This window comes from Psittacula echo (assembly GCF_963264785.1).
Source record: "Psittacula echo genome assembly, chromosome: 6".
NCBI lineage: Eukaryota > Metazoa > Chordata > Aves > Psittaciformes > Psittacidae > Psittacula > Psittacula echo.
In genome coordinates this window covers 41545737-41571241 of record NC_137743.1, presented here as the reverse complement: position 1 = coordinate 41571241, position 25505 = coordinate 41545737, and the positions used below count along the sequence as shown (strand labels likewise).

Sequence of the window (25505 nt, the reverse complement as noted above, 5' to 3'; positions counted from 1 at the left end):
TCAGTTCATATCTGACACAGGGAAACACCCAGCTCAGGCAGCAATGCTTAAATATTAATGTTGCTATGATATTCTATATCGTATTTCTAAAACAGGCTGCAGAGTGCAGAAGAACATAAGTTGCAATAAATCTGAATTTTTGAACATTCAGTGGAGAAAAAATTGTGCAAAGCAAGGGAACCCAGTCCCAAAACAGCATCCTCAAAAAAACTCCTATTCCTCTCAGTTCTGTGGAGCGCAGCAAAATCAAGATCACAACTCAATTGTTGTGCTATAAACAATTTTAGTTTTTTAGGCAATTTTAGAGCTATAAAATATTTGGGACAAAAATGATTGCAGCAAACATTTTCTGACATATTACTTACCACTGATTAGACAAAATTTATAATCTTTGTAATTCCACTCTGGAGGTCTTGGTCCTGCTTATTTCTGTGGGGGACATGTGGAGGGGAGTTATCCTGCCTGCACGTACACAAACCCTGTACTCAGCACAGCTGCATCACAGTTGTGGAATATCCCTATTACAAGTGAAAATTAAAACCTATAAAATAATGTGGAGATTATAAAAATTGCTTTAAAACCGATAAGAGCTTTACTGATTTACTGACAATGAAAATATATAGCTTTTTCTTTGGTAAGAACATTTATCAACACATGGCAACCCTGGACTAACTCGACATGTAAAATGATCAAAATGGATTATGAAATTTCTTCCATTCATTTCTATTGATTTTAGTTATGATAAAATTCATCAGTGTGCAAAGGAACACTTGCAACTGCCATTTCCAACCCCCCCAAAATCCGGGCCAATTGGCTGGCTGTGATTTTAGTACGAGATGGCAGTGTAGAATACCTCACCCTGTGTGCCAGCGGCAAGCACACACAGCTCCTACATCCCAAGAATGCTAAGTGCTGCATTAACTCTCAATTTTCACTTCTAAACTATGAAGTGCTAAATTCTGAGCTGAAATTGCAAAGCATGGACAAAATTATGTTTACGAAGAAGCATCTATTTGAACATTCTCCCCTTAAAAATAAACTTTTTCAAGGATAATCAAAGTTATTTTTGTAACTGCCATAACAAACTGCCAGTGAAGGGACCACTTTTAATCAGTTTTATTGATTCATGCTTTCAGTTCCTGCTCAGTTAAAAACAAGGCACATTAAATACATCCTCTTATTGCTCTATAAATGCATGCGGCTCATTGTGTATATCAAAAGTAATAAATAATGGCAGTAAAAGACCAGGACAGTTATAAAAATGACTACCTAGCCTCAAACACAGTATTCAACAGTTCAGTCTAGAACAGTAACCTCACAAAATACCTAAGTGCCATGTGTAAAACAGGCAATGCGTATACATGTGTGCACATACGTACACACGTGCTTACACACACATATATAAACACACTGCATGTACATGCATACTCTTCCCTCCAGGCATGCAGTTTACTTAAAATAAAAAAAAATTATCACATCCAGAAATCCAACTCCCACCTTAAAGACAAAAAAAACCAAAAACCAAAACCCCCCAAAAAAACATAACCCCCCCCCCCCAAACAAAACAACAAAACAAAACCACCCAAACCAAACCAAAACACCAACCCCACCAAAAACCCCAAAACACATTACTGGTTTTCCACCATAGCAATGCAAGACAGTGAAACTGTACAACTCTTTCTACAGTACATTCACATGAAAAGAAAATAAACCAAACAAACCAAAGCCAACATTTCTGAAAAGATGTGAGGTGATAAATAAATATTTCTAGATTTTTCCAAGTATAGATTTAGCTGTTTTAAGTAACACATGCAATCTTTACACAGGGTGGTCATACAAGATCTTGCTATGGCATACAAAGAGCAGAGAAGCATGACAACAAAGTGCCTAAGATGCAACGCGAATTCCTATCGGAGGATACACATTGAGCCAGAAAAATCCCACAGTCTCATCCTGTATGCAGCATTACTAAAACAAGAGAACAAAGAGTATACTTTGGGTGCAAAGCAGAAAGTCCTGGCATCACAGATAAACTTTTATTATTAATTCTTAACAGTGCCATTGATAAAGGAGAATTTTTCTTTGTAAACGTCATAGATATTTTTCTTTATGTGGCCTGGAAGTGGTCTCCTTACTTATGTTTTCTTCTTTTTTTTTTTCTCCTTATTGTTAGTAGTAGAATCCTAAGCCCCTTTCCTCCTGACCTTCCTCACTGAACCCAAACCACCTGTGTATCCTACATTCATTCCTCCTAGGTCTACAGGGTATGTAAAATCTGTTGCTGTGTTTTCATCTGAAGAGGGGTTTGGAGATATGATGCTGTGGCCAACATTACATACTTCACCTGAATATACTGGATCATCATTCAAAAAAAGAAAAGTTTGCAGGACCACAGAAACAAAACCGTTTGTCCATGAAATTATTCTTACATTACCAAACATGCTAAGTCCTCAGTCACCCAGACCATGCCTTGCCAGCACGGGACTCAAAGCAAAAAAGCCACACCCCCGAATAACACCATCATTTTGGTAAAAGGCAGGGTCAAAGAAATATTTAACGTGCAAAAACCATCTGAAAGGCATTTTACTCAAGACTGTCTCATTCACTCCAGATTTTACAAATTGGGAAGAAATATAACCATTTACTGAATTTTAAATGAGGCTTGCCCTTTTTTTTTTCTTTTATCTACTATTTTTAAGCACCTGAACTTTTAATTTTTTTTAAAGGACTCTGCCTCTCCAGCCAAACATAACCTCAGTACTTACTATGCTCCATATGAACACTCCTCAGCATCTCCATTTTGTGTACGTAATCATCTTCCCTTTCAAAATACCAAAGCAATCCTTGCTGTTCAGTCCTGTACTGTTATTTTCCATTAGTGAAAGTGGTGACATTGGTTAAAATAGATTAGATTCTACAGAAGCAGAGAACCTAACACCTTGGAACTGCAGCTTTAAGTTGTAAATTGGTACTTATACTTAAAGAACATAACAGAATAACAAATTCATCAATAAACCACTCTTGTGTTTTTCCCTTCCTTGTTCTACATTAGGCAGGAGTCTTCCACCTGATCTTGACCCTAGTCGATCCAACAACAGAAAGGCAAACAGACAGACACAACACGGTTGAAAACAGCTCAAGTGAGTGATCCTATTCCCCCCTCCCCATTTATCTGCTGAAAAATAGCCCTTTCACTTTTAAAGACAATTTAGTGTAATGCAAAAAAATTTCATTGTTTCACTCTGTGTTTCAGCATTTTTACATGAAGAATTAAGACCATTGTGCTATTGAAACCTGCCATATTCTATAGACCATAAGGGTTTGTCCAAAACCGGAAACAGTATGAAACCTTTTACAGCATAAACCAACACCTGTTAGGCTAAGCTATTTATTAAAGGAAGCTTATTTTCATTAATATGAGAGAAACGAAAGCTGTCCCCATGCTTTTAAATAAATTATTAGCTTGGGTGATTAATCAAGATGTCTTGTAGTTTTCCAGCTTCATACTGCCGATATTTTTGTCTGGCCAAGTATTGGTACCACTGAAATAACAGAGCACTTGGAAGAGCAAAACCAGTCACCTACGGAACATCACGACAGTTCTTCGCAACTGCTGCCTCAGAAGTGTCAGTCTTGATCCTTTTGTGATATTATCTCCAATCCAGAACACCAGCTTTCCCTGTCTCACTTTTGTTGAGCAGAGATAAACAGCTTTTAAACACTAAATGTGTATTCACAAAACTCAATGCAAAGCGTTTAAAGGCAGGATGCACTTTCTGCGCATTGTTTTCTCTGAAGGTAAAGGTGATATAGAAGTTAATGAATGAGGCAGTATGTGCACATGCGCTTGTGTGTGCACCCAAATCTTTCTAACCTGTATTCCTGAACTCTTGTTAATGAACCCCTGTGTCTAAAGAATACCCAATCCAAAAGGCCACATACTGGAGTATTAAGAGCTGCACAGAAAACCATTAATAATGAAAACAAATGCACCAATATATTCTTGTAAGAGCTACACCCATGGACAGACGCCCATCATCTGGAACAAGCAAGGCCAGTCAGAAGCACTGGAATGTTTTTTAGCAGAGATGCATCTCCATTAGCCATGTCTGTGAGCAGACGTTGCATTTGAACTCATAGTCCACCACCGCTCCGGTCCACCGGAATCCCCACGCGCCGATGCAGATTCTCCTCGGCAGTCTTCATGAGTACAGCCAGCCGGCTTCCAGACACGTAGCCCTTCTGAATAGCACTCATGAGCTTAGGAGACAAGAGGGAGAGCATCCTGTTAACTCCTTTTCAAGGCAAAGAAAAGAGGCAGAGTGTACAGCCCTTCATGAAAGGCCTCAGCAAGCAGCCAGAGTGACAGCAACCAACACCAGTTCGTGGGCAGACACCACCAACCCCTGCTGCCCATGTGGCTTATGGGACATGGGACCCCGGCAGAGCTACGCAGCTTGGTGCTATTGGCTTCCCTGCACTTCCAGACAGGCACTGCTGGGTGTCCCACCCAAGGGCCACCAGTGGCAGACACCAACACAGCTCCACTCTGAACAACGGCAGAGTTCATTGTTTTGTCCAAGAGCCATTAACAAGCGTTAATGAATACACAGAATTGATTTTTCCATGTATACAGCAACACTGCTGTATGGTATCTGAGCTCATCTAATTTCCCTGAAATACCAGTTAAAGTTTTGGTCAGGCATGGGTGGCAGAAAGAGCAGAAGTACCAAATATGATCCGCTTGGAAGTAACGGTGCGAGCAATGGTCAACCCCAGGGTTTTTGCACATAAGAATGGAGGATAACCCATCCATTTCAGAGGTGGTTTGTTGTAGTTTATTTTAATATCTGAAAGATGTATCTAATAGAACCCCATTCCTGATCCACCACTGATCCTAGACCATACCCTCTTTCATTTATATGCCCTTCTTTGTAGAGACAGCACACTTGACTTCCACAATTCTTTCAAATCCAAGTTCCTTTACAGACTTTAAAAATTAATTTGCCTTTAAGTCCTGGAAACTGGACTTGGCTCTATTTTAACGAACACACACTAGTGCTAAGATTTTAGTTAATTCTTCTTTATCCCACGGATAAAGCAAGCATTAGACTTGAAATTACACGCAGCCAGCTTGTAAAAAACTACTATGGAAAGCAATTGGCACTTAAAAAAAGCAATTTCTTACTCCCATCCAGTGCTGAGAATCCTTCAGATTTCTTCCCCTCCATAGGAAAATCTAGTAATTATATCTGCAGCTGGACCTATGCAAATGTGGCATCAACCCTGTCAAAACAGGAATTGGTACCTGGAGGGAAGAAGGTCAGAGGGAAACTCTGTGCTTTGCAGAACCAGATGAGGCTGGAAAAACCTCCCTGCACTTTGAAGGCATTTACTGACCCTGTGCAGCCCTGAGGTAAGGCAGATGATGGAGTTGGGAAGGAAAGGACCAACAGCAGCAAGAGCAGTAGCTACAGCCAGCAAGGGAAGCCCACGATCACTTGGGCTTTGTGTCCCCCATTGCCTACCACCAAGCTTCCAGAGTGATCTCTACACACAGCAAGGGAGGTCCTAAGAGGAGAGGCCCTGCCCTCACCCATGCACACTGCCCGGCAATACACTCTGCAATCAGTCCTGGGTCTGGCTGGTCTGACTATATCGCTGCATAGGAGAAACCAGCAGCCACAGAGGTACAGAACTTTACAGCAGTAACTGTGAAACTATACCAGCTACAGTCTATATGGCATGCTTTTTGGGGGAAGCAATCATACAACGGTGGTTGCTGATGGCTGATCCCCTGGCACTGCCATGAAAAGAAGACATCTTCAACATCTTTGCCGGTGACATGGACAGTGGGATTGAGTGCGCCCTCAGCAAGTTTGCCGATGACACCAAGCTGTGTGGTTCAGTTGACACGCCGGAGGGAAGGGATGCCATCCAGAGGGACCTTGACACGCTTGTGAGGTGGGCTGATGCCAACCTTATGAAGTTTAACTATGCTAAGTGCAAGGTTCTACACCTGGGTCGGAGCAATCCCAAGCATGGCTACAGGTTGGGCAAAGAAGAGATTCAGAGCAGCCCTGCAGAGAAGGACTTGGGGGTGTTGGTCAACAAGAAACTGAACATGAGTCGGCCTTAGTGTGCGCTTGCAGCCCAGAAAGCCAACCGTATCCTGGGCTGCATCAAAGGGAGAGTGACCAGCAGGTCAAAGGAAGTGATCCTGCCCCTCTACTCTGCTCTCGTGAGACCTCACTTGGAGTATTGTGTGCAGTTCTGGTGTCCTCAACAGAAAAAGGACATGGAACTGTTGGAACAAGTCCAGAGGAGGGCCACGAGGATGATCAGGGGACTGGAGCACCTCCCATATGAAGACAGGTTGAGAAAATTGGGGCTGTTCAGCCTGCAGAAGAGAAGGGTGCGTGGAGACCTCACAGCAGCCTTCCAGTATCTGAAGGGGGCCTACAAGGATGCTGGGGATGGACTCTTCATCAGGGACTGTAGTGGCAGGACAAGGGATAACGGGTTAAAACTTAAACAGGGGAAGTTTAGATTGGATATAAGGAAGAAATTCTTTACTGAGAGGGTGGTGAGGCACTGGAATGGGTTGCCCAGGGAGGTTGTGAATGCTCCATCCCTAGCGGTGTTCAAGGCCAGGTTGGATGAGGCCTTGGGTGGCATAGTTTAGTGTGAGGTGTCCCTGCCCATGGCAGGGGGGTTGGAACTAGATGATCTTAAGGTTCTTTCCAACCCTAACTATTCTATGATTCTATGATTCTAAGAGTATCTGGTAAGTGGGTTGGTCAGGATCAGAAAGGAAATCTGCTGTTCAGAAAAAAGCCTCTTCCTGACTTAACAAGGTTTTTTGGCTTTACACATCAAAACTAGTTCCCAAGTTCCCCCACTCCTTTCCTGAGCATAAACGACAGCATCACTAAGCTTCAAGAAAACAGTCATTGCCATAGAAAGGCACCATGTGCACACAAACACCATCAGAGCTCTACCTTCCTGTCACATGGAACGACCCCTTCATGTTCCTGACCAACACAGGCCACTTTCTCTCTGTGAAAGACCTGTAGGCATCAGTGTCTGATGGGATCAGTGCTCACCAGACTGTTACTGGAGTGACAGGAGTGACAGGCATCTGCAGTTGGTCAAAGGAAGCGCTTGGCACTGCTCCGCTCCCTGTCTGCAGAGCTGTGCTGCCACCTTGGTACACTGTGTTCCTATATTCTAATATAAACGTCCACAAATATTTGCACATGGCTTTCCACAAGCATCCCGTGGTAAAATGCAATTACTTGAAAGTTTTCAGAAAGCAAACACAAAAGCATTGGGAGCTGACATAACAGATCCATTAAAAAAAAAAATTAAACAAACATTTAATGTATTTTGTTCCTTCCATGGCAACCTCCTGTTAATTTTATTAGCACACTTCATCCTAGGCACTCAGCTGTGCAGGAGCAACCTGTGTGTTGCTCCCTGCCTCCCCGGGAAGGAGGTACACAGGCACAAGTGATCCTTACTGCAGTGCCAGTCACCAGTATTAAATATTCCAATTGTGAAATGCATAGGAGAAGCCAGTAGCCACAGTTACACAGTTTTACAACAGTACCTTTGAAACTATACCAAAACAGTGGCTTGCCTTTCATATTTTACAGATACAATGCCTTAGGGCATGCAACCCCAACTGAGGCTTTTTAGCACAGAGAAACAAAAAATCCAACAAGCCACCAAAAATCCACCGCAGACATAATTACAAGTCGTTCCAAATCTGTAACCACAGTGTATCCAAACTAGCCACATCATAGTTTAACACAGCCCTTAAAGTGAAAGGTGGGTTTCCCCCAATCAATTAAAAGTTTTCGCATGCAGAGGGGTGTAAAAGGGAGACCCTTTTCAATAGCCAGAAAACCAGCTGCAATTTTCTCTTTTACTTGAATCCATAAGCATGAATTCCCAAAGCCATTGTTTCTTCTTCTCCCACCACTGTTTGTTGGGGTGGTTTTTTTGACCCTTCCCCCAAGTGAATTTCAGTTACCCAGCTAAATTGCTGCATTTTAGGCAAATAAATAGTCCGTTTTTCTAATGCTGGACACAACCTGTGAAAATTTTCTGCATTACATTCAACAATGCTGCTCTTATCTACAGCTCATCTCAAGAGAGACAATTACCATTTCCTTTGCCTTGATCTTGTTTGTTTAACTTGACACAGTGAAGAAAGGGCTGACATTGACCAAAATCCCCAGCATGAATTTATCTCATGTTCAGCATTCATCATTGCCACCATGCAGGGAAGACATGGCAGTCACTTGAAATGCCACACCAAGGAAGACTCTACAAAAACAACACTGACTGGCAAAGAGCATATGCACAAGAAACTGGGCAAACAAACATTTTCATAGCACCCTTTGCTTTATTGTAAAGCCCCGCAAAATGCAGGTGCATGGGTTGTCAATGTAATGTCTTCCATACAAACTGAGGTACCTTTATTCAACCCAGGAGTTAAACCAGGGTTATAGGTTTATATATAAACTGTGCTTTAACTACAAGCTCATTCTTTAAAATAGGCAAAATAGTTTAGAAACTACTAATCAATTAATAGACCAAGATAAATGTCAGTGTGCCCAACTCTGCCATATACCTTCCAATGGACAGTTTTATAATTTTGATTATACTTAAACAGCATTTCTGTATTATAAAGGGCCAAACTGAGGTCTGTACTGCAGTATACTTTGTAAATTGGAACCGGGTTTGGGGTCTCATTATTTCTGCACATGAAAAAGAAAAAAAAAAAAATCCTTGAATTTCAAAACTGCTTGAGGATGGTTGTGTGTGTCAATCACCTTGTGATCTAGCAAATAGCATCAATACTACAGCGTTTACTCAAGTAATACTCATCTAGTCTCCAACCCAGCCCTTAAGCAGAGGGGAAAAAAGTTAAATACTTACACCTTTGTTAAAGTTACAGCTTCTCTCGTAACAAAGAGACACCTACCTGCAGAAACTCATTGAGCTCAACCTGTCCATTTTTGTTCAGATCCACTTCATTTAGAATATCATGAAGAGTATTTTCAGCAATTTGCACACTGATGCTCTAGACAAATAAAAGCACGGAAGTACATCAGCTGCACTGTTCAGTACTATTTATGCCACACTCTCAAATTTAGATAAGAAACTTAAAAAGGAAACGGAAAGAACACAGGGAAACATTACTTCCAAGACACGCTGCACATCCAGTATAGTAATAAACCCTTTCTTGTCCTTGTCAAACATGCGGAATCGCTTCTTGTACCTGCAAGATAAGGATTATCAGTGGGAAAAACCACACTCAGAAGAATGACAAGTATTAATTCCTAGCAGCATAGGGAACTCTTTTACTTTACTCACCTCTCAATATCTGAAGGCACTAGACTGATTTCAGAGCTGTCCCTTAATTGATCTGATTTTACTTTGTAGCCCATTTCATAATAGAGAAATTTCTTAGCAGCTTCAAGTTCCTCCTACAAGAAAAAAAGAAAAACTGTGTATCTGAGGAATAGGGAGCTCTCACACAATTATTTTTAATGTATTATTTAGTAGTTTCTTTCACTTAACTAGAATTTATCTAAGGTCCAAAAATTAAGCAGATGGTAGCAGAGAAGTATTAAAAAAACTCAACTTACACATAGGTACTTTTTAGTTTTAAAAAGAGACATCAAGACTAGTAAAGACTTCTAATTATTGTGTAAACGCTTTAAGGAATATACACCACCTTCAGTCACACATGGTGCATCTACCTGTTTCATGACAAATAGCAGTTACAGTTCAGGCCTATAAAATGCCATTTAACTCACAGCTGGTATCTTAGTGCAAGGTTTCACCTAACTGTCTAAAATCAGGAAGCAAAAAAATCAGGAGGCTCAAAACCAAGCAGGTTCTTTCACGTTTCAAACTAGTTTTCCGGATGGTAGCAAACCTGATTTGTTATCTGAAAGTTCAGTGGAAGGTCTTCCACAGCCAGTTTTTTAGTAAGTGATAAGCACCTGACGTACACAGAGTACTGTAGAACAGAATTCCTTCTGCAGCAATGGGTGCACCAAACACGGTTCTACGAGTGATACAAGCATTTGCTATGCAGGCACCGATATTAAATAGTACGCACTGCAGAATGGACGCAGCAGCAGTGAAAGATTCCTTAGGCACATACACATAAGCCACTTCATCTAGCAAAGCCTTGTTTGTGAAGGCGTTCTTACGTAGTTCAATACAAACACAGAAATTAGCCTTAAAGTCCCAAACCAACAAAGACTTATTTAATGGTCTTACTGTAAGATCTAAATTAAAGAATGCTCTTCTGGATAGGCATTGAATTGCCTTGTCCATCAAGTCAAAATACAACACATGCAAGACTGCTGTAAAAATGCAGCACTTCAAAATGGCCAAGACTAGTTACAAAAGAAATGCTCAGTAACTCAGTGGAAATTCAGCCTCACTTGAAAGAGGAGACTTTCCCAAAAGAAAGCCCAGCAGACATTAGGAGAATGTAGAGACTATCTTGCTGGCATTAGGGTACTCATGCAAGCACAGATGGTTTTGCCAGTCCTATAGGTGCATGCAGTAAGTGTTAATTTTCATTCCTGCAGGTTACAGTGAGAATATAATTACAGCTTAACTCCCCAGCTACAGCTGCTGGAGCTAAGGCTGTCCATGCAACCCCAACATCATGCTAGTTTCAAACTCTTTGCTTTGCAAGCTTCCCATTTTCCAATCTATTGTTATGGAAGAATTGATACAGCTTTCTTTAATACAGTAAATTATTATATGACCAAATCTTGTTTGGTAAGGGTGAGACACCTCTAAGTTCAGTCAAACACCTCCAACTATGAGGTTGCTTAATGTACATGCACAAACGCAATGCAGTTCACATCTGTGACATGATGGTAGCCCTTTCTTTATGCACTCCTGTGGGGAGGCTTTAGGATCACAGCAGGTCTCTGGCTAGCAGGATTCAAACGAGCTCCTTCCAGAATGTTAATCACACTTCTACCTTGCTAAAGGGTTTTATGAACAGTTCGAAGGAAACTTCCCATCCCCTTTGGAGTGGAAGAGCTAGGTGAGCATTTACAGGTTCTTTTTGTTTCAGAGTGAAAGAAGTCCCAAACCATGGGTCCCATTTGGTTACAGCATTTGTTGCGCTGCCTCTCCTCCACCATACTCAAGTCAGCATTACACACGCAGCCTCTTTTTGTGACAACAGAAAGAATTGATAATCGGTAACTTACATCATAACTACACATCATGAGTGGCATGGTTTAGTGTCTTCAGTGGCATGGTTTAGTGTGAGGTGTCCCTGCCCATGGCAGGGGGGTTGGAACTAGATGATCTTAAGGTCCTTTCCAACCCTAACTATTCTATGATTCTATGATTCTATGACTTGATGGTTCAGTAGGGGCAAGATTCATGTCAGTAAGTGGAATGTCTACATCTAAGCTTAGATCTCCAAGGATCCAAGGTCCTATCAGTTTGTGGAGATCTAAGCAGGGTTGTCAGGTGCAGTTCAATGCACAAAGCAGATGCCTTCATTAGGGTAAGTGATCTTTACTACAGAGCAGGCACACAGAAACCAGCTTAGACAGAGACAGCCTGTTATCAGGACTGCAAGTAACAGTAAGATGAGTCCCACATGGTTTGTCTGGGCACAGACCCACTGTGAGCAAAGAAAGGTAACAATGACCTTAAACGTTAATTTAGGACAAAGAATTGTGCAAACTCAGTATCACCACTTCTCAAAATACACAGCAGACAAAAAGGAGTGACACGTATTACAAGATCCTCCTTTTCTGAGGCAGATCTATTGAAAAGTGTCAGTAAATAAAATAATTGTATAGGAATAGGATAGCAATGCCAAGTCTGCTTTCATTTTTAAAGTTGAGGAACAACAGGACACAGATCTTCACTTTCCCCTCCAACCCCCCCCAGCCAATGCCAACTCATTTCACAGCTATTTTGATGAAGTCTTTATAGTGAAATATGCCAAGTGAATCATTCTCTTGGGAAGAAAGCATCACTTGAAGTTTTCTATTCAACTAATTTAGATCGTTAACATGGAAACTACTTAAGAAGAACAAAACAGTTTCAGATGAAAAAGGCCCTTTGTACCTTTTTTTTCTGCTCACTCCAGTTAAGTTCTTTTCCCATTATATCTACGATTCTCGGCAGGGCTTCCTCTGCAGCCTGCACATTCAGAAAGGCCAAGCGAGTACGTCGGGAAATCATATCCACTGCTGTGCGAGCATACTCTTTGACACCATAGACAACCTAGAACAATAAGAGAAGGGGAAAAAATGCAGATGAGAAAGCAAATGGGCACTGTCAGAAATTACGTTTAGCATCACATACCGTGCTGCTAGGTTGGCTATACAAAATGAACTTGTTCCCACCCAAGCAGGCAGAGTGTTCAAAAAGCTTGGGGCATTTTATAAAGCAACATAAAATCTTCCTTGGGACATTTCATAAAATGTGCCTGGCATCAAACATGTAAATATGAAATAAAAAATAGACACTATATAATTACAAATATTTAATTTAAAAAAAATATGCTACAAACAAAATAAAGCATGCTCCAGAGAAGGAGAAAACCAAGAACACAAAAAAAATCTGTATCTGACCAAAGGAAAAGGCTTATGGAGATGTTTTACAGAGCAAGACTGACCTGCTCTAGAACCTGCTTATGCCAAGAAGAGAAGTGAGAACATCATGTAGTTTCTTCACATACCTCAGCTTCAATATAAGGAAATTCAGATACAAGACGCTTTCCAACAATAGGCCATCTCTTTCCTGTAACTTGGGCTATTTTGGCCACCTCAAAAGCCTTGTCACCATACGTTGAAGCTAGATGCTGAGCCACCTATGGAGTTGAAAACAAATTCAACAGGCTTTTGAAAGCACATCAAATGCACACATTTTTCTTGTCAAACCTCTTGTCACCAGTAACAAATAGGCTGAAGAAGGTATCAGATTTTGATTGTGTGGGAGGAAACCATTTGTGTTGAGAATGGGTTAGGCCAGCACTGACACCACTACGTATGTATCAGTGCAACTGACTAATGATGCTCCAACTCTTCTGCTGCACTGTGATCATATCTGAGGTACAGATTTTTTTGGGCTCAAAGGAAGACAGATCCTAGGATGTTGTAACATTTTAAAGCAGGAAACAGTTAAAATTAGGAGGAAGGAAAAAGGGAAGAAAAGAACAATTACTACATTTCTTTTTCCCCAGCTAGATAATAAGCTCTTATGAGGTTCAACAGACCTTTGAACAAGTTATTCTCGTATTAGATTTAGTGGAAAAACAAAACCCTCCAACAAAGAAACATCAGAGCATCAACAGACACCGTAACTCACCTCACTTTCAAGTCCATAGTCTTGGACCAACCTAATGTAGAGAGTGGGACTCCAGTCCTCAGCCCCTTGCAGCTGCAGTCCAAGAGTTTTACTGGAACCTGCCTTCAAATTGTGTGCCTCAACAGCTGCATCAATGGCATCCTTCGCCATGGCACGGTAGGTTGTCCACTTCCCACCTGTAACCACACATTTACCCCTTTATTTGGGGAAAGCAAGGGGAACACCAAGTTGGTATGTACTATATATATTTTGTAGATCACTCTTATTAGCTTGTTCTAATAAGCTAGTCATACTACTACTGGCAGATGATTATCTGGCTATAGGAGCATGAAGGATTGTCCTGTAACAAGAAAAGGTTTTGAATAAAATACACTGGGTAAACCCAACACCACTATAAGAGAAAATCCTACTTTAAGAGTACCTGCTATCGTGACAAGGCCACTACTGCTAATGGCAACAACATGATTCCGGCATATTGACTGTGTGTCTTTGGAGTTGGGGTCTGTGACCAGAGGACGAATGCCACTCCACGCTGCCAGCACGTCTCCTCTTCTCACTGTCCAGAACAGAAGATCAGCTAATCAGCCAGGAACTGATGGGTATTTACCTCATGTCACTCCTGTGGTCTTTGTGGCACTGCCTCTAAGTAGATATTCACTGTGAAACAAGGACTGCACCACACCATGCTTGTTAGCTGAGCAACAAAAAAAACTGGAGATGATCCTTCAAAGTAATGGAATAAACTGGGCTACAGAACTAAAATCAGCACTGTCCTGAGCAGTATCAGTAATATTCTCTAGCCCAAAACAAAGTCAGAGAAGTCTGTTTTTCACACAGGTTAAAAATCCAACAGAACAGAGATATCCTGGTAACTGATCAATCAAGAGAGATTCAATTGTCAAACTCACCCATCACCTCAAAAAAAAACCCCAAAGCTGTTCCTGCTTCCTGTCCAGTTACAAGTATAACCCTAAAGCCAACCCTGACTTCTTGGTACACTTGGAACAAGAGAGCCTGAAGGCACCAGGTAGTCACAAAAGCTCTTAGCAGTTGTAGGAAAATACCCTAGCCTCTGAAAGTTTCTTAAAAAAAAAAAAATGTATATATATATACATACATATATATATACATAAAAGAAAATGAAACCAACAGATTTCAATGAAATTAATTCTGTTGCTTATTAAACTTGCAATAGAAAAACTGGATAATTTGCTTTATGCTGGAGCCTTTGAAACATTTTTTTTTTAATACAACTTTCAAATAAATGATAATTGAAAATCAGTAAAAGGGTGTAAAAATATCCCCCAAAGAACACAAAATAGATTTCAGAAATCAATGGTGCTCTGCCAGCATGTTTAACCTGCCAAAATGAAGTGTTAATCACAGAAATAAGATACCATATTACGTTTATAAACTAATGAAACTAGAAAAAGCAGCATGCGTGACACTATAATTAAACAGTTGGAACTCATCCAAGCCTGTGTAAGTTGATAACCCTGGCACTGTCTCTGGCAGCTAAAAGGCAGGTCTGCAGCGAGTTGATATGGCCAGCACAGTTGTTAATTCAATAACAAGCAATCTATAAACCCTGCTAATTGCATATGTGAAAAACAGCGCGCACCTAGGTAGGTTTCATTCAAAAGAATTAATCACTTCATAATGTATTTCTGTAAAATACCTTACAAAATCTCTGTCTTACCCACATTCTTACCTTTACCAGCTATGTTGCTGGCCCACCACACCTACCTACATTGACTTCTACTCATGAAGCTTAAAGGTACATTTCCTGAGGACTTCTTCTGAAGTTCACACAATACAGGTTGATCAATTATCCACTTCAGAAAACAAGTAATGTAGCATTTCCAATCTCTGGACAGCAAGTTTTCTAAATCTAAGGATGCTGCCATGTTCCTCCTAACTGAGTACTTTTCAGATTTATTTTAATGCTGCTATACAACAGAAATACAGAAGTACAAATGCTTTCACAGAATAAAAGAAAAATAAAAAATCACTAAGAAAGAAAAATCCCTCTCTCTTTTAAACCAGCATCAAGTCAAAGCAGGCCAGCTTCTTACAACAAATGTGTTCTCAGCTCAGCCGCTGAAGGGAACAACTGGCACCAAGCAAATTTTATAAATTATCCTCTTGCACTGAACACTGACACTATCAGATATTTATCATATCAAGAAGAGTCAACTCTTAAGAATAAAGTGCCCAGAAAAATGGAAATAAAAACAAAGACATGGGAAAAGTCAGGACAACTTCTCTTTTGGGAAAACCAGGTGAATTATTTGATGTACTCATCGTAATGTATGGTGGAACTGTTCCAGTTCTGCAAAACCTTTCATCTGCCACCTGGATAGGCCAGAATGCAGGTGTATCTAAAAGCATCATTTTATAGCTCTGAAACATAGACCATGATGACACGTCCTGCTAGCTTTAGGAACAACCAGATGCACAAGAACCACAGTTATCAGAGCCACAGAGAGACAGAATGCACTCAAACTGAAATGCCACAAACTCACCCACACCTTCCCAGGTTAAAACCAAGTGGGCAAAGGTTTACCTTCAACATCAGCACTAAGGTAGTTGCGCACTTCATTCAAAATGAAATTTATATCTTCCTCTGTTGGTATGGGATGGGAAGTAACATCGGTCGGGCTATCTGTGGTCCCTGCAATAGTCATCTTCTCCCACGGCAGGAAGAAAATCACTCTGCCATCGCTGGTGGCTGGGTCAAGCAGACCCATATGATCAGGGCTGAAATAAAGTATGGACATGGGTCAAAACAGGTCAGGCATCACCAGAGATTCTGTTCCTGCACACCTTGTACCCCATATAAAGTATTTGAATGTTACCTTCGTTCCTAGATCAAATGATTAAAAAAAAAAAATCAGAGATTTCACCTGACTTTAAAAAGTAGTCCCAGATTTTTTAAGAAATAGGGCAGCTGAAAGTGATGCTCTTGTTTTGCTTTGTTAAGCAAGTTAGCAGACCACAACCTTAAATCTAGTGACGAGGCCTTTGGCATCTCACCTCTCCATTCACTCTGGAAAGTTGTGTTCATTGGAATTTCAAATACAAACATTTGGTAATTTTAAAACAGCAATTACTTGAAACTCTTTCTGGAATGAACAACTGCTTTTGATCAAAAAAAGGCCAATCATTTATATTATGCCTCAAAAGAAAGGGAAGGCTGAAACAGAATACACATTTAAATGGAAGAAAAAGAACAGAACTCTAGTTCTGTTTTGAAGCATCTAAGTATGTAACAAGAAAAATTAAGTATTAAGTATTATTAACCTCAGTTCTCAACTATCTGTGCCCTAAACAGAGGACAAAAGCAAAGACCTACAGAATCCCAGTGACAACTTCAACCTGCATTTGCAGTAACGGTGTGAGGTGGGAGGGGGGTAACGGTTCACAGCAGAAAACCATGAAGAAAACAAGAGAACAGCAACACTGAAACCATAAGCATTATAAGCATATTCCAACAGTAAACATCCAGCAATACTACAGCCTGGGTCTGTTAACCATCTGCCACTTCAACAGGAGCGAATGCCCAGACTCCCACAAGACTCAGACCAAGAAGTACCCTCAGAATACTCCCAGTTCCTGTGCTCCTGAACAGGGAACCATGTTGTGAGAAAACAAGACAAGAGAGACACTAACTGGATGCTACTATTCAGAGCTTTGTCAATTATTTATGCCAGTGTAACAAAAAATTATTTAGTTAAATGAAGATAACCAGTAGTTCTTCATATAGGAAATTTTAATTTCTGTACCAATGCTTCCTGATATAATATAAAAAAGAAAAGAAAAATAAATAAAACAAACCAAAAATCCACAGGTACAAACCCAGTTATCCTCATGACTTACTAAATAGCTCTGCTTGTATTTAAGAAAAGGCTTCTATAATTACTTCAAAGTAAACAGCTTTTATATAAGGAAACACTTAAGCTGCCCCTTTTTTGTTCATTTTTGTTTAAAGAAAAGATGCCAACTTTCATTTGCAGTGCTGTAGGTACTTGCAAAACCACCTGCAGCCAGGTTAGCAGTCTTCAGGTTTTGCCTCTGATCCTGGTAACAGACGGAGCACATAGGAAGTATATAGAAGGAGGATAGAAGGGTATGTATTTAGGGGGTAATAAGGACCATCAGAGGGAGTTCAATGGACTCAACTATTAACACAGTAAGCTGAAAGCAGACAAAGACCTGCTTGGATATGAAATCACCTATTCTAGGGAGTCACCAGCTGAACCACTGAATTGTTATTTTTAGGAAGTCTAAGATTACTGAAGGTAAGTTTTCAATATCTGGAAAGGCTAGAAGAGAAGCTGAAAATTTCATACATAGCATGTATATTAGAACATTTTTTAGGTGATATTTATAGACAGCTTAAGCATACAGTTGGAGAAGTACAATTTAATAGGGGAAGTCAACACAGATTTGTGAAAGGTAAATCACGTCAGACAAATGATTACTTTTTAAAATGAAAAAGCTATTGATTTAGAGACAGAGGAAACTAGAGATTTAATATACAGTATCAGAATATTCAGAAAACTTCAGGCATTTTCTCAAAAGTATGGGTTTTTCTAAATGTGATCTCATAGAAACTCTTTAAAATAAGGAAGATAAACAAGTAAAGACTTAAAACTAAGTTCCATCACAACACCAATGGTGTGAAGTGTTTTCAATTTGATTACACAGCAAATGATGAGAAAGCATGAAATAGTTCTCCATATGCCAATTAATTTACTGATTTAATGACTACTAGCTATCCCAGGAAGCACACTCTCAATCTCCCATTGCTATGTTTGTTCCATCTTACATAAATAACTAAAGAGCCACCAAAATAAATTAAATTAAGATGTTTCTCATTGAAAAGAAGCATCCTAACACCCAAATGTTGGCTGATCTGGAATGCCTCTGGAATCATCTGCTGCACACCAGAAATAGTCTTGAAACAGCACGTTTTTGTAAGACACGAATTCTTGCGACTACAGAATAGATGTGAGAATGAGCTAGAAAGTATAGCAGCATCAGCCACTGTGAGATTTCTCTAGCACTGTTTAAAGACTACTGAAATGGGTAAGTTCAGGACTGTAAACTCTAATATGAAGCATAAAGCAATGCCTTTACATAGAAATAAAGGGACAAATGGTCTCGGAGTGTAATACAGATGAATCTTAAATGGCTGTCAGCAAAACAACCATTAAGACACCTGGCCTAATGTTTAAGCAGCTGTACAACATCGAAGAGTTAACTTATAACAACTGAATGTGGTAGGAGGTTCCTTTTCCAAAAAAGCAGTGCAGTTAAGTTGGACAATGTATATTGAACATATGACAAACCAGGAGAAAAATCTTGAAAACAGATGACTAAAGTACCTGTAGAATGTAAGAAGCTGTAGACTACTGAACTAGACAAGATGCTTTAACTGAGGGGCAGATCAGAAGTTTTAAAGTTGAGGTCAGTAAGTGGTTCATTCCTGGACATAGCATTTTATGGAGCAGAACAGATACATGGAAGAGCTCTAGTTGAATAAGCATCTGACCACCACAAATGCAGTTAAAGAGCAAATAGGTGATTTTCCATAGAATAGAACTAAGGTTCAGTAGACAATTTTACATGGGATTTGGAATGCAGAGCAGACAGGAAAATTCAAGACCCACAAAAAGCATCTGACATTTGTCAGAAGGGAGGGGAAATAAAGTATTTCATCCATAGACACATTTCAGCAGCAAGCCTATCGGAACAGAGGTAGTCAAAAACCACTTTCATTTAGCAGATAATACACTTAAACAATAGGGAGTGAGAGGGACTTGCTGCAGCTACCAGAATAGATGTATACTAAAAATAGGATTAATGAGAGGAGGAATACTGGGACTATTAATGAAGAACATAAATGAATAAGAAACCCATGGGAAATAAAGGCATCAAGTTCACATCAGTTTTACAAAACCTTAACTATGTTTATATCTAAAAACTCTACCTCTTAAAAAAAATAATTTGGGTGAGTATGGGCCAAAATTCTCTATAAAACATTTACCATAAAACAAGCGGTCCCAGTGAAATTACAATCTTCATTTGCTGAGGAGTGTTCCTTGGCAGCAGGAGACGACCTGATACAACTAACATTAAATACCACGAGTATTTTCTATTTAGCAGACAGTTCCTTGGTTTAAGCTATCCCACTTCATGGAAATTCAGCGCAGTTTTATCTAATCAGCTGCACTGTGGAGGCAGCATGTGGGTAGATACTATTTCACAAGAAAAGTAATGCCCACATGCTGACATACACAGGGGAACAAGGAGAACAAGAATTCTCTACATTTCCAATTAAAATTATTAGGTTATTACAGAATAAATAAATTAGAGCCCTCATGCATCCCCAGCCATCTTCTACTTTGAATTTACAAAATGAGTCAAAGTTTTAAAACTTTATATGGTTTTGCTGTAGGGCCATAAAGTCAATCACACATATCCTTCTCATAGCATGTGAGGAAACTAGGATTACAACCCATTCCTCCACATTGCTAGTGCTTTCAAGCAGCTATCAAGTCATTTTCCCATTTTTCATGTAGAAAGACACCAAAAAAAGAACAGAATGCAAGAATGATTTTACACGAATCCAGAAATGCCTCAATTTTACAGTCATGGTCATGTCCTGTTGGGACAGCTCCAGCAAAAACAACATGTTGTGCACTGGAAGTGTAAATTTATATTCACAGAGGAGTGCAATGATGATATGGAAGGCATTATTGTAAGAGCACTGTATCAACAGAATTGAGCTAAGTCCATAAATGTGAATTTCCATTAGGATGCTAATGACTTCAGAAACCAAAGGTAATATTTGAGTTTCAACTGACATGGCTTGCTTGGTAGAAGGGGATTTGGTTTTGCACAGCAAATAAGGACAGAAGCAGTAGTCCACAGAGTGCGTGCTCACAGAGTGCCACAGGGACCTCTGTGACAAGGTCAGCAGGGGAGGCAAGTCTTCACCAGAATGGTGGGTGGGCTGGTGGCCACAGCAGCATCAAAACTTAATCGTGTTATTTTGAAGTACTTATTCTATGGCCTACATGCTGTGTTCACATGTACTATAAGTGGGGTCATAATGTGGCAAAGTACAGTAGCAGATTGTCACTGCATAGAGACTTTCATGCTTAATAGGACAAGAGTTATTGTATGAAGGCAGCAACCTCTCTGAAAGGTTTCATGTGCTGTTTCTTTTCTTAAGGGGAGTGAACAAGCAGCCAGTACATTCAATTCAAATTCATTATTGAAAAATACGCTTTTCACAAGTGTGTTGCAGATGCTCTGCCTAAATGCCCTTCTGCTTCAGCAGGAATTCTGCCTTGGTGTGTTTTAACTAAGAACTACAAGACTTCAGTCTTCTTCTGAATATACGAAATTGATCTTCTAATCGGCACAGTGCAGAATCCTCTTAAAAAAAAAACCCATTCAAAATAAAAATCAAATCATGCATTCAAGGCTACCATAAAACCCACAAATACGTCTCTGTAAGCTTATTTATTACAGGCACCAGCAGAGATTGTTACAAATGGTTTAGGCTCTGAATATCGTTACCTGTAATAACCAGGCATCACAATATGCACGCCTGCACTTGGCTGACAGATGTTTGGTACTTCCTGATCATCCATTTTGCGCACAGAGTCTGTGAAAGGTCCCGTAGCATTGATAACACATTTGGCTTTGACATCAAATTCCTGCCCTGTGAAAGAAAACAGTATCAATCACATAAACCATTTGTTTTCTTGCTCACTGACACCCTCTGTTATTAATCTGTCTATGAACTTCACCTACTGTAAAGCACATCCTGCTTGCCTGAACAGAACAGCTGGAATGATTTTTAAAAATTAACAAAGTTTTCACGTAACACCAGATTTGAAAGACAATGTTTTACAGTGAAATTCCATCTTATCTGTAAAGGCAGAAGGAGGGAGACTGGATGGAAGAAGTTCAGCTGAAATCTGCCTCTCAAACATGAGAGATTTCAGTCTCAATCCACAGACTTGGTAAATGGGACTATTACTGTACAGCACATAGCATTTTACAATATCATCTTTGCTTGACAGAAGGGTTTGGATGTAAAGCTTAGCCTACCCTGCCAAAATGCTAGGATTTGAGTGAAAAATCTGACAGAAGTTAAAGATGACTGACATTAATGGTATGCTACTGCACCCTGGGAAGATGGCTCCTTTGTTGGTTCATTGATATTTACAAACAGCAGAATTCCCTGCTCCTCCCTCATCTTTCTTTGTGTCTTTAATGAAAAGTAGGCTCTCCTGAAGGGCTCTGCTTCCTGCTCAACCATGGTGTGGTAGAGCCCGCTGCATAGTGCCATCACCTCCACCCACTGAGCAGGGTGCTGCAGATCAAAGGACACTTGCGGCGGCACCACTTGCCAGCCGGTCATCTGGCGAAGCTGGGCAGGAAACTGTCCTTGCGTACCGCAGCTTTCCCATTGCCAGGAAGGCACACACCTGTTAGGACGTCCCTGCAGTGCACACCACACACACGCTCCTTCCCGCTGGCCGGGTCTGTCGTCTTGAGCAAGCGCAGCACTTCAGTGTAATTGGCGGTGGCAGCGCCGTACCTGGCAGCAGTGAGGGCGATGGCGAGGTTCATCCGCGCGTCGTTGTGCTGTCCTGCAGCAGGGACAGGACCAGAGGAAGGACACCAGTCACCTCCAGCCACGGACTTGTGGTATGGAAGTGTGTCAGAACCGATCTGTCACATCTGTCCCTGTCACATTGAATAGGCTTGATGGCTGCCTGCATCTGATGAGAATTATTTAAAGATACATCCCCTCTGCTCCATCGGCAGCAATGTGCCCAGCTGTGCTCCTATGTGGGCCGCTGCGGTACCCGCGACTATACAAAAAGCACAGCCTTTGAACATGCAATTTAGAATTAGGGTAGAATAAAACTTAGAATCAGGCTCACCTAAGCCTAAGGAGCAGACAAATTACTTTTTTCTTTACCTTTTCCTGTGCAATCGTGCTGCAATTCTGTAAATGTATCCAAGCATTCATTTGACATTCCAACCAGTATTAATCAACAATCCCTATTAGCAAGTATGCCACACAACATCCAACAGCCAAGAAACAACCTTTCAGAGACTGTGCCAATTTACCAGCTCTCTAGAACTGTTTTTTCTTCATTTTAACTTCCTAACATACAACATAAAGCATCAAAGAAAGAGAAGTAAGTAGACAAGAATTAATGACGGATTCTTAACACATATCGTTAAAGATTTATTACTGATATTCCCTCGTTAAAGAAAACTAAGAAAGAGGTGGAGGGACCATGAGGGGAAGATGATTAATTACTTGGAAATACTGGCTTCACCTGAGACTCCTCCTATTTATTATTGCCACTGAAGTTAAAAATCCTGGATGCTGGCTGGAAAGAATTACTATACATTGAAGGGGCCAGGCTCTGTGTGCCCTGAATAATTAATTTAAAAGAAGGCTAAACTTCCCAAGGCATGGTTCACTTCCCCACGTGTTCGGACCACTTCTATCAAAGCTAATACTGATAAAGTGATAAATTTCCAATAGACATTGTAGTTGATTTATGTTGCCAGCATTCCCTACATTTAGTATAAATGGTTTATGTAAAGTTTGGTTCTTCTGATTCTGCCTGTGCAATCTTGAACCACTACGCAAATAATCTGTTCCTAGCTAAAAGGGCAAAGTTATAAAGATGGGATCAATGGCCTCGAAGGTGCCGCATCCCCTCCCCAAACTCCTCATTTTAGCACAGCCCAGACGATACAGTGCAATCCGTCTTCAACTACAAGAAAAAAGTTATGCGAAGCATATGGGAACAGTAACATGATAAAGCACCAATGAAGAAACAAACAGTAACTCCAATTCAACTAAACAATGCCAAAAATAAACTGCAAAAAAGAACAGCAAAACAACTGAGCAAGATGTCAAGAAAAGTTGGGGACACTCCATCATACAAGATGCGTAAGATGAAACAACCATCTGTCAGAAGTGGCAGGCAAATCATTAAATAAATGCATCAACATTTATACTGTGGTAGTGTTGGGGAATGGATAAAATGACCTTATGCGGTTTACCTCAAACCTTCACATTTTAACACAGGCTTGAGCAAATGTACATCTGATACATAGAGGGAGCACTAGACAGAAAAAAAGACAACAGTGAAGAGCTGCATTACAGTAGCTGCTTCTACATACAGCAGAATATAGGACATGCTTCAGAGTAACCCAGGCAATGCTCCTCTTGTCCAAAGTTGAAGGCTTTCAGAAGTCAGCATTCTGAAGTCATCTCTCTTCATGGTGGTGCTTGATCTGGGGGACTGCCTGCCTCACAAGGTGCTGCAAGTCTTGATATTGCAGGACAAGGAACCCAGCAGATACCAGGAATGCCACCTTCAAACCAGTACTATCTATATACATATAAATCCTGGAGTACCTGTTTCCATGCAGCAGGACTTATTCTTTCATTGTAGAAGGACCCTAGGACCAAGTGGGTTTCCCTAGTTACTTTATCCTCCATCAATTAGTTCTTGCCATCAGTGTGTAAGGGGGTATCCCCTACAAAACGGTCTTCTCCAGCAAACATAGGGTGTGAATTTATCACACGAAACCAGCCCAACTTTTATTGTCTGCCAATATTAGCTTTGGTCTAATGGAAGTCTTACTGTTTACATTTTGCAAGCTTGCTTCTTCACAGTTTTGTGAGTTATTTGTCCAGACCAAAACCAATCCAGAGAAGCCAATCAGCAGAATAAATAACATGAAAACAGCTGTGATTTCTAAAGAGAACAAACGTCTAAGTAACAACTGTTTATTAAGCCCAAAATCCAAAACCTGCTCAGCATTTCGTTGAAACTCCTAATGTCCATAACATCAGAATGAGTTAAGGATATGCTCAGTGCATTGCAGGATTTGGACCACTGTGCTCAAGATAACATTTCCATGCTTTCTCTGAAACTCTCATCCATTTTCCCCTCATCATTATTCTGATGCGAGAAAACCCTTGCTATTACTCAAATCTCAGCTGTCCAAAAGGAACTCTGAGTGCCTATGTAATGTATTTGCAGCAGGAGGACTGGGAAATAACCAGTTCCTGATTAACTACACATCTAGAAAAACCCACTGGCTTCAGATTGATGTGATCACGGTGTGGAGTCCTCGACTATTTCACAATATAAACAGCAGAGATCTGCAGAGGTCTAGATTTGAAAGAAATGAAGAGTGACTTACTAGCTCGGAAATTTATCATCTGTGGAGAATAATACTGCAACAGTTTGGCAGAGATGGGGGTCACAGTACAATATTTTTTATATGCAAAGAACTGCCTTTTTTTTTTTTTTTTTTAAAGCCCCCAACTCACATTTGCACATTTTTTCCCCAGACAACTACATTAAACCCCTGCACTTTATATGCAATTATCTTTTTTCTTGATGTCTGAAGAAGCAGTTGTTGTTCCTCCATGCACACCCCATAGTATAAAGGCACCACAGCCAAATAATTTCTTACTACAGCAAATTCACTGCTGACAAAGCATATTTTCTGCCAATTAGAGTAAAACTAGCTAATTACTACTTTGGAGTCAGGAATGTTTGTTTCAAAGAGAGTGGTATGTGAGCAACAGAAAGATGAAAGGGTACTGCTTCCTACCTGTCCTTCAGACTCTCCTCCCTAATAAACCCCTCTGCAGTTCTTGCAGCCTGCACAGGAGGTGGCTCAGTGACAAGAGGTATTGCTGTGGTACAGGATGATATTGGTATGTGGGTCAGGGAGCCTCTAGGGCCTGGCAGAACCAGGCTTTGGTGCCTGGCCCCTCCTTCAGTGGAGGTAAGGAGAATATGAGGGATGGTGGACACCTCCCAACCTGGCATCACAGCTAGAAGTAACCAGACAGCAAGGTCCCAGCACACTTGGTTAAAGACGGTGTAAAAAATACCCAAATGGGCCTACAAGAAAGCTGGAGAGTGACTTTTTACAAGGGCATGTACACACAGAACAAGGGGGAATGTCTTTAATATCAAAGAGGGTAGACGCAGATAAGATATTAGGAAAAAGCTCTTTACTATGAGGGTGGTGAGACACTGGCA

General features: G+C 40.5%; 1 protein-coding gene across 4 annotated transcripts in view; it reads right to left on the bottom strand.

Moving 5' to 3' along the window:
• Positions 1 to 1092: 1092 nt before the first annotated feature.
• GPD2 (glycerol-3-phosphate dehydrogenase 2) overlaps positions 1093 to 25505 on the bottom strand; it is a 65467-nt gene continuing 41054 nt past the window's right edge. For all 4 annotated transcript variants that reach the window (XM_080620491.1, XM_080620492.1, XM_080620493.1 and 1 more), the window contains 11 exons: positions 21894 to 22058; positions 20977 to 21121; positions 15950 to 16143; positions 13805 to 13939; positions 13384 to 13559; positions 12755 to 12886; positions 12139 to 12297; positions 9388 to 9500; positions 9214 to 9292; positions 8996 to 9094; positions 1093 to 4260 (listed from right to left, as the gene is read on the bottom strand). In XM_080620491.1, coding sequence (XP_080476617.1) covers positions 4135 to 4260; positions 8996 to 9094; positions 9214 to 9292; positions 9388 to 9500; positions 12139 to 12297; positions 12755 to 12886; positions 13384 to 13559; positions 13805 to 13939; positions 15950 to 16143; positions 20977 to 21121; positions 21894 to 22058 — 1523 coding nt within the window. In that variant the 3' untranslated portion in view covers positions 1093 to 4134. The remainder of the gene's footprint in view (positions 4261 to 8995; positions 9095 to 9213; positions 9293 to 9387; positions 9501 to 12138; positions 12298 to 12754; positions 12887 to 13383; positions 13560 to 13804; positions 13940 to 15949; positions 16144 to 20976; positions 21122 to 21893; positions 22059 to 25505) is intronic.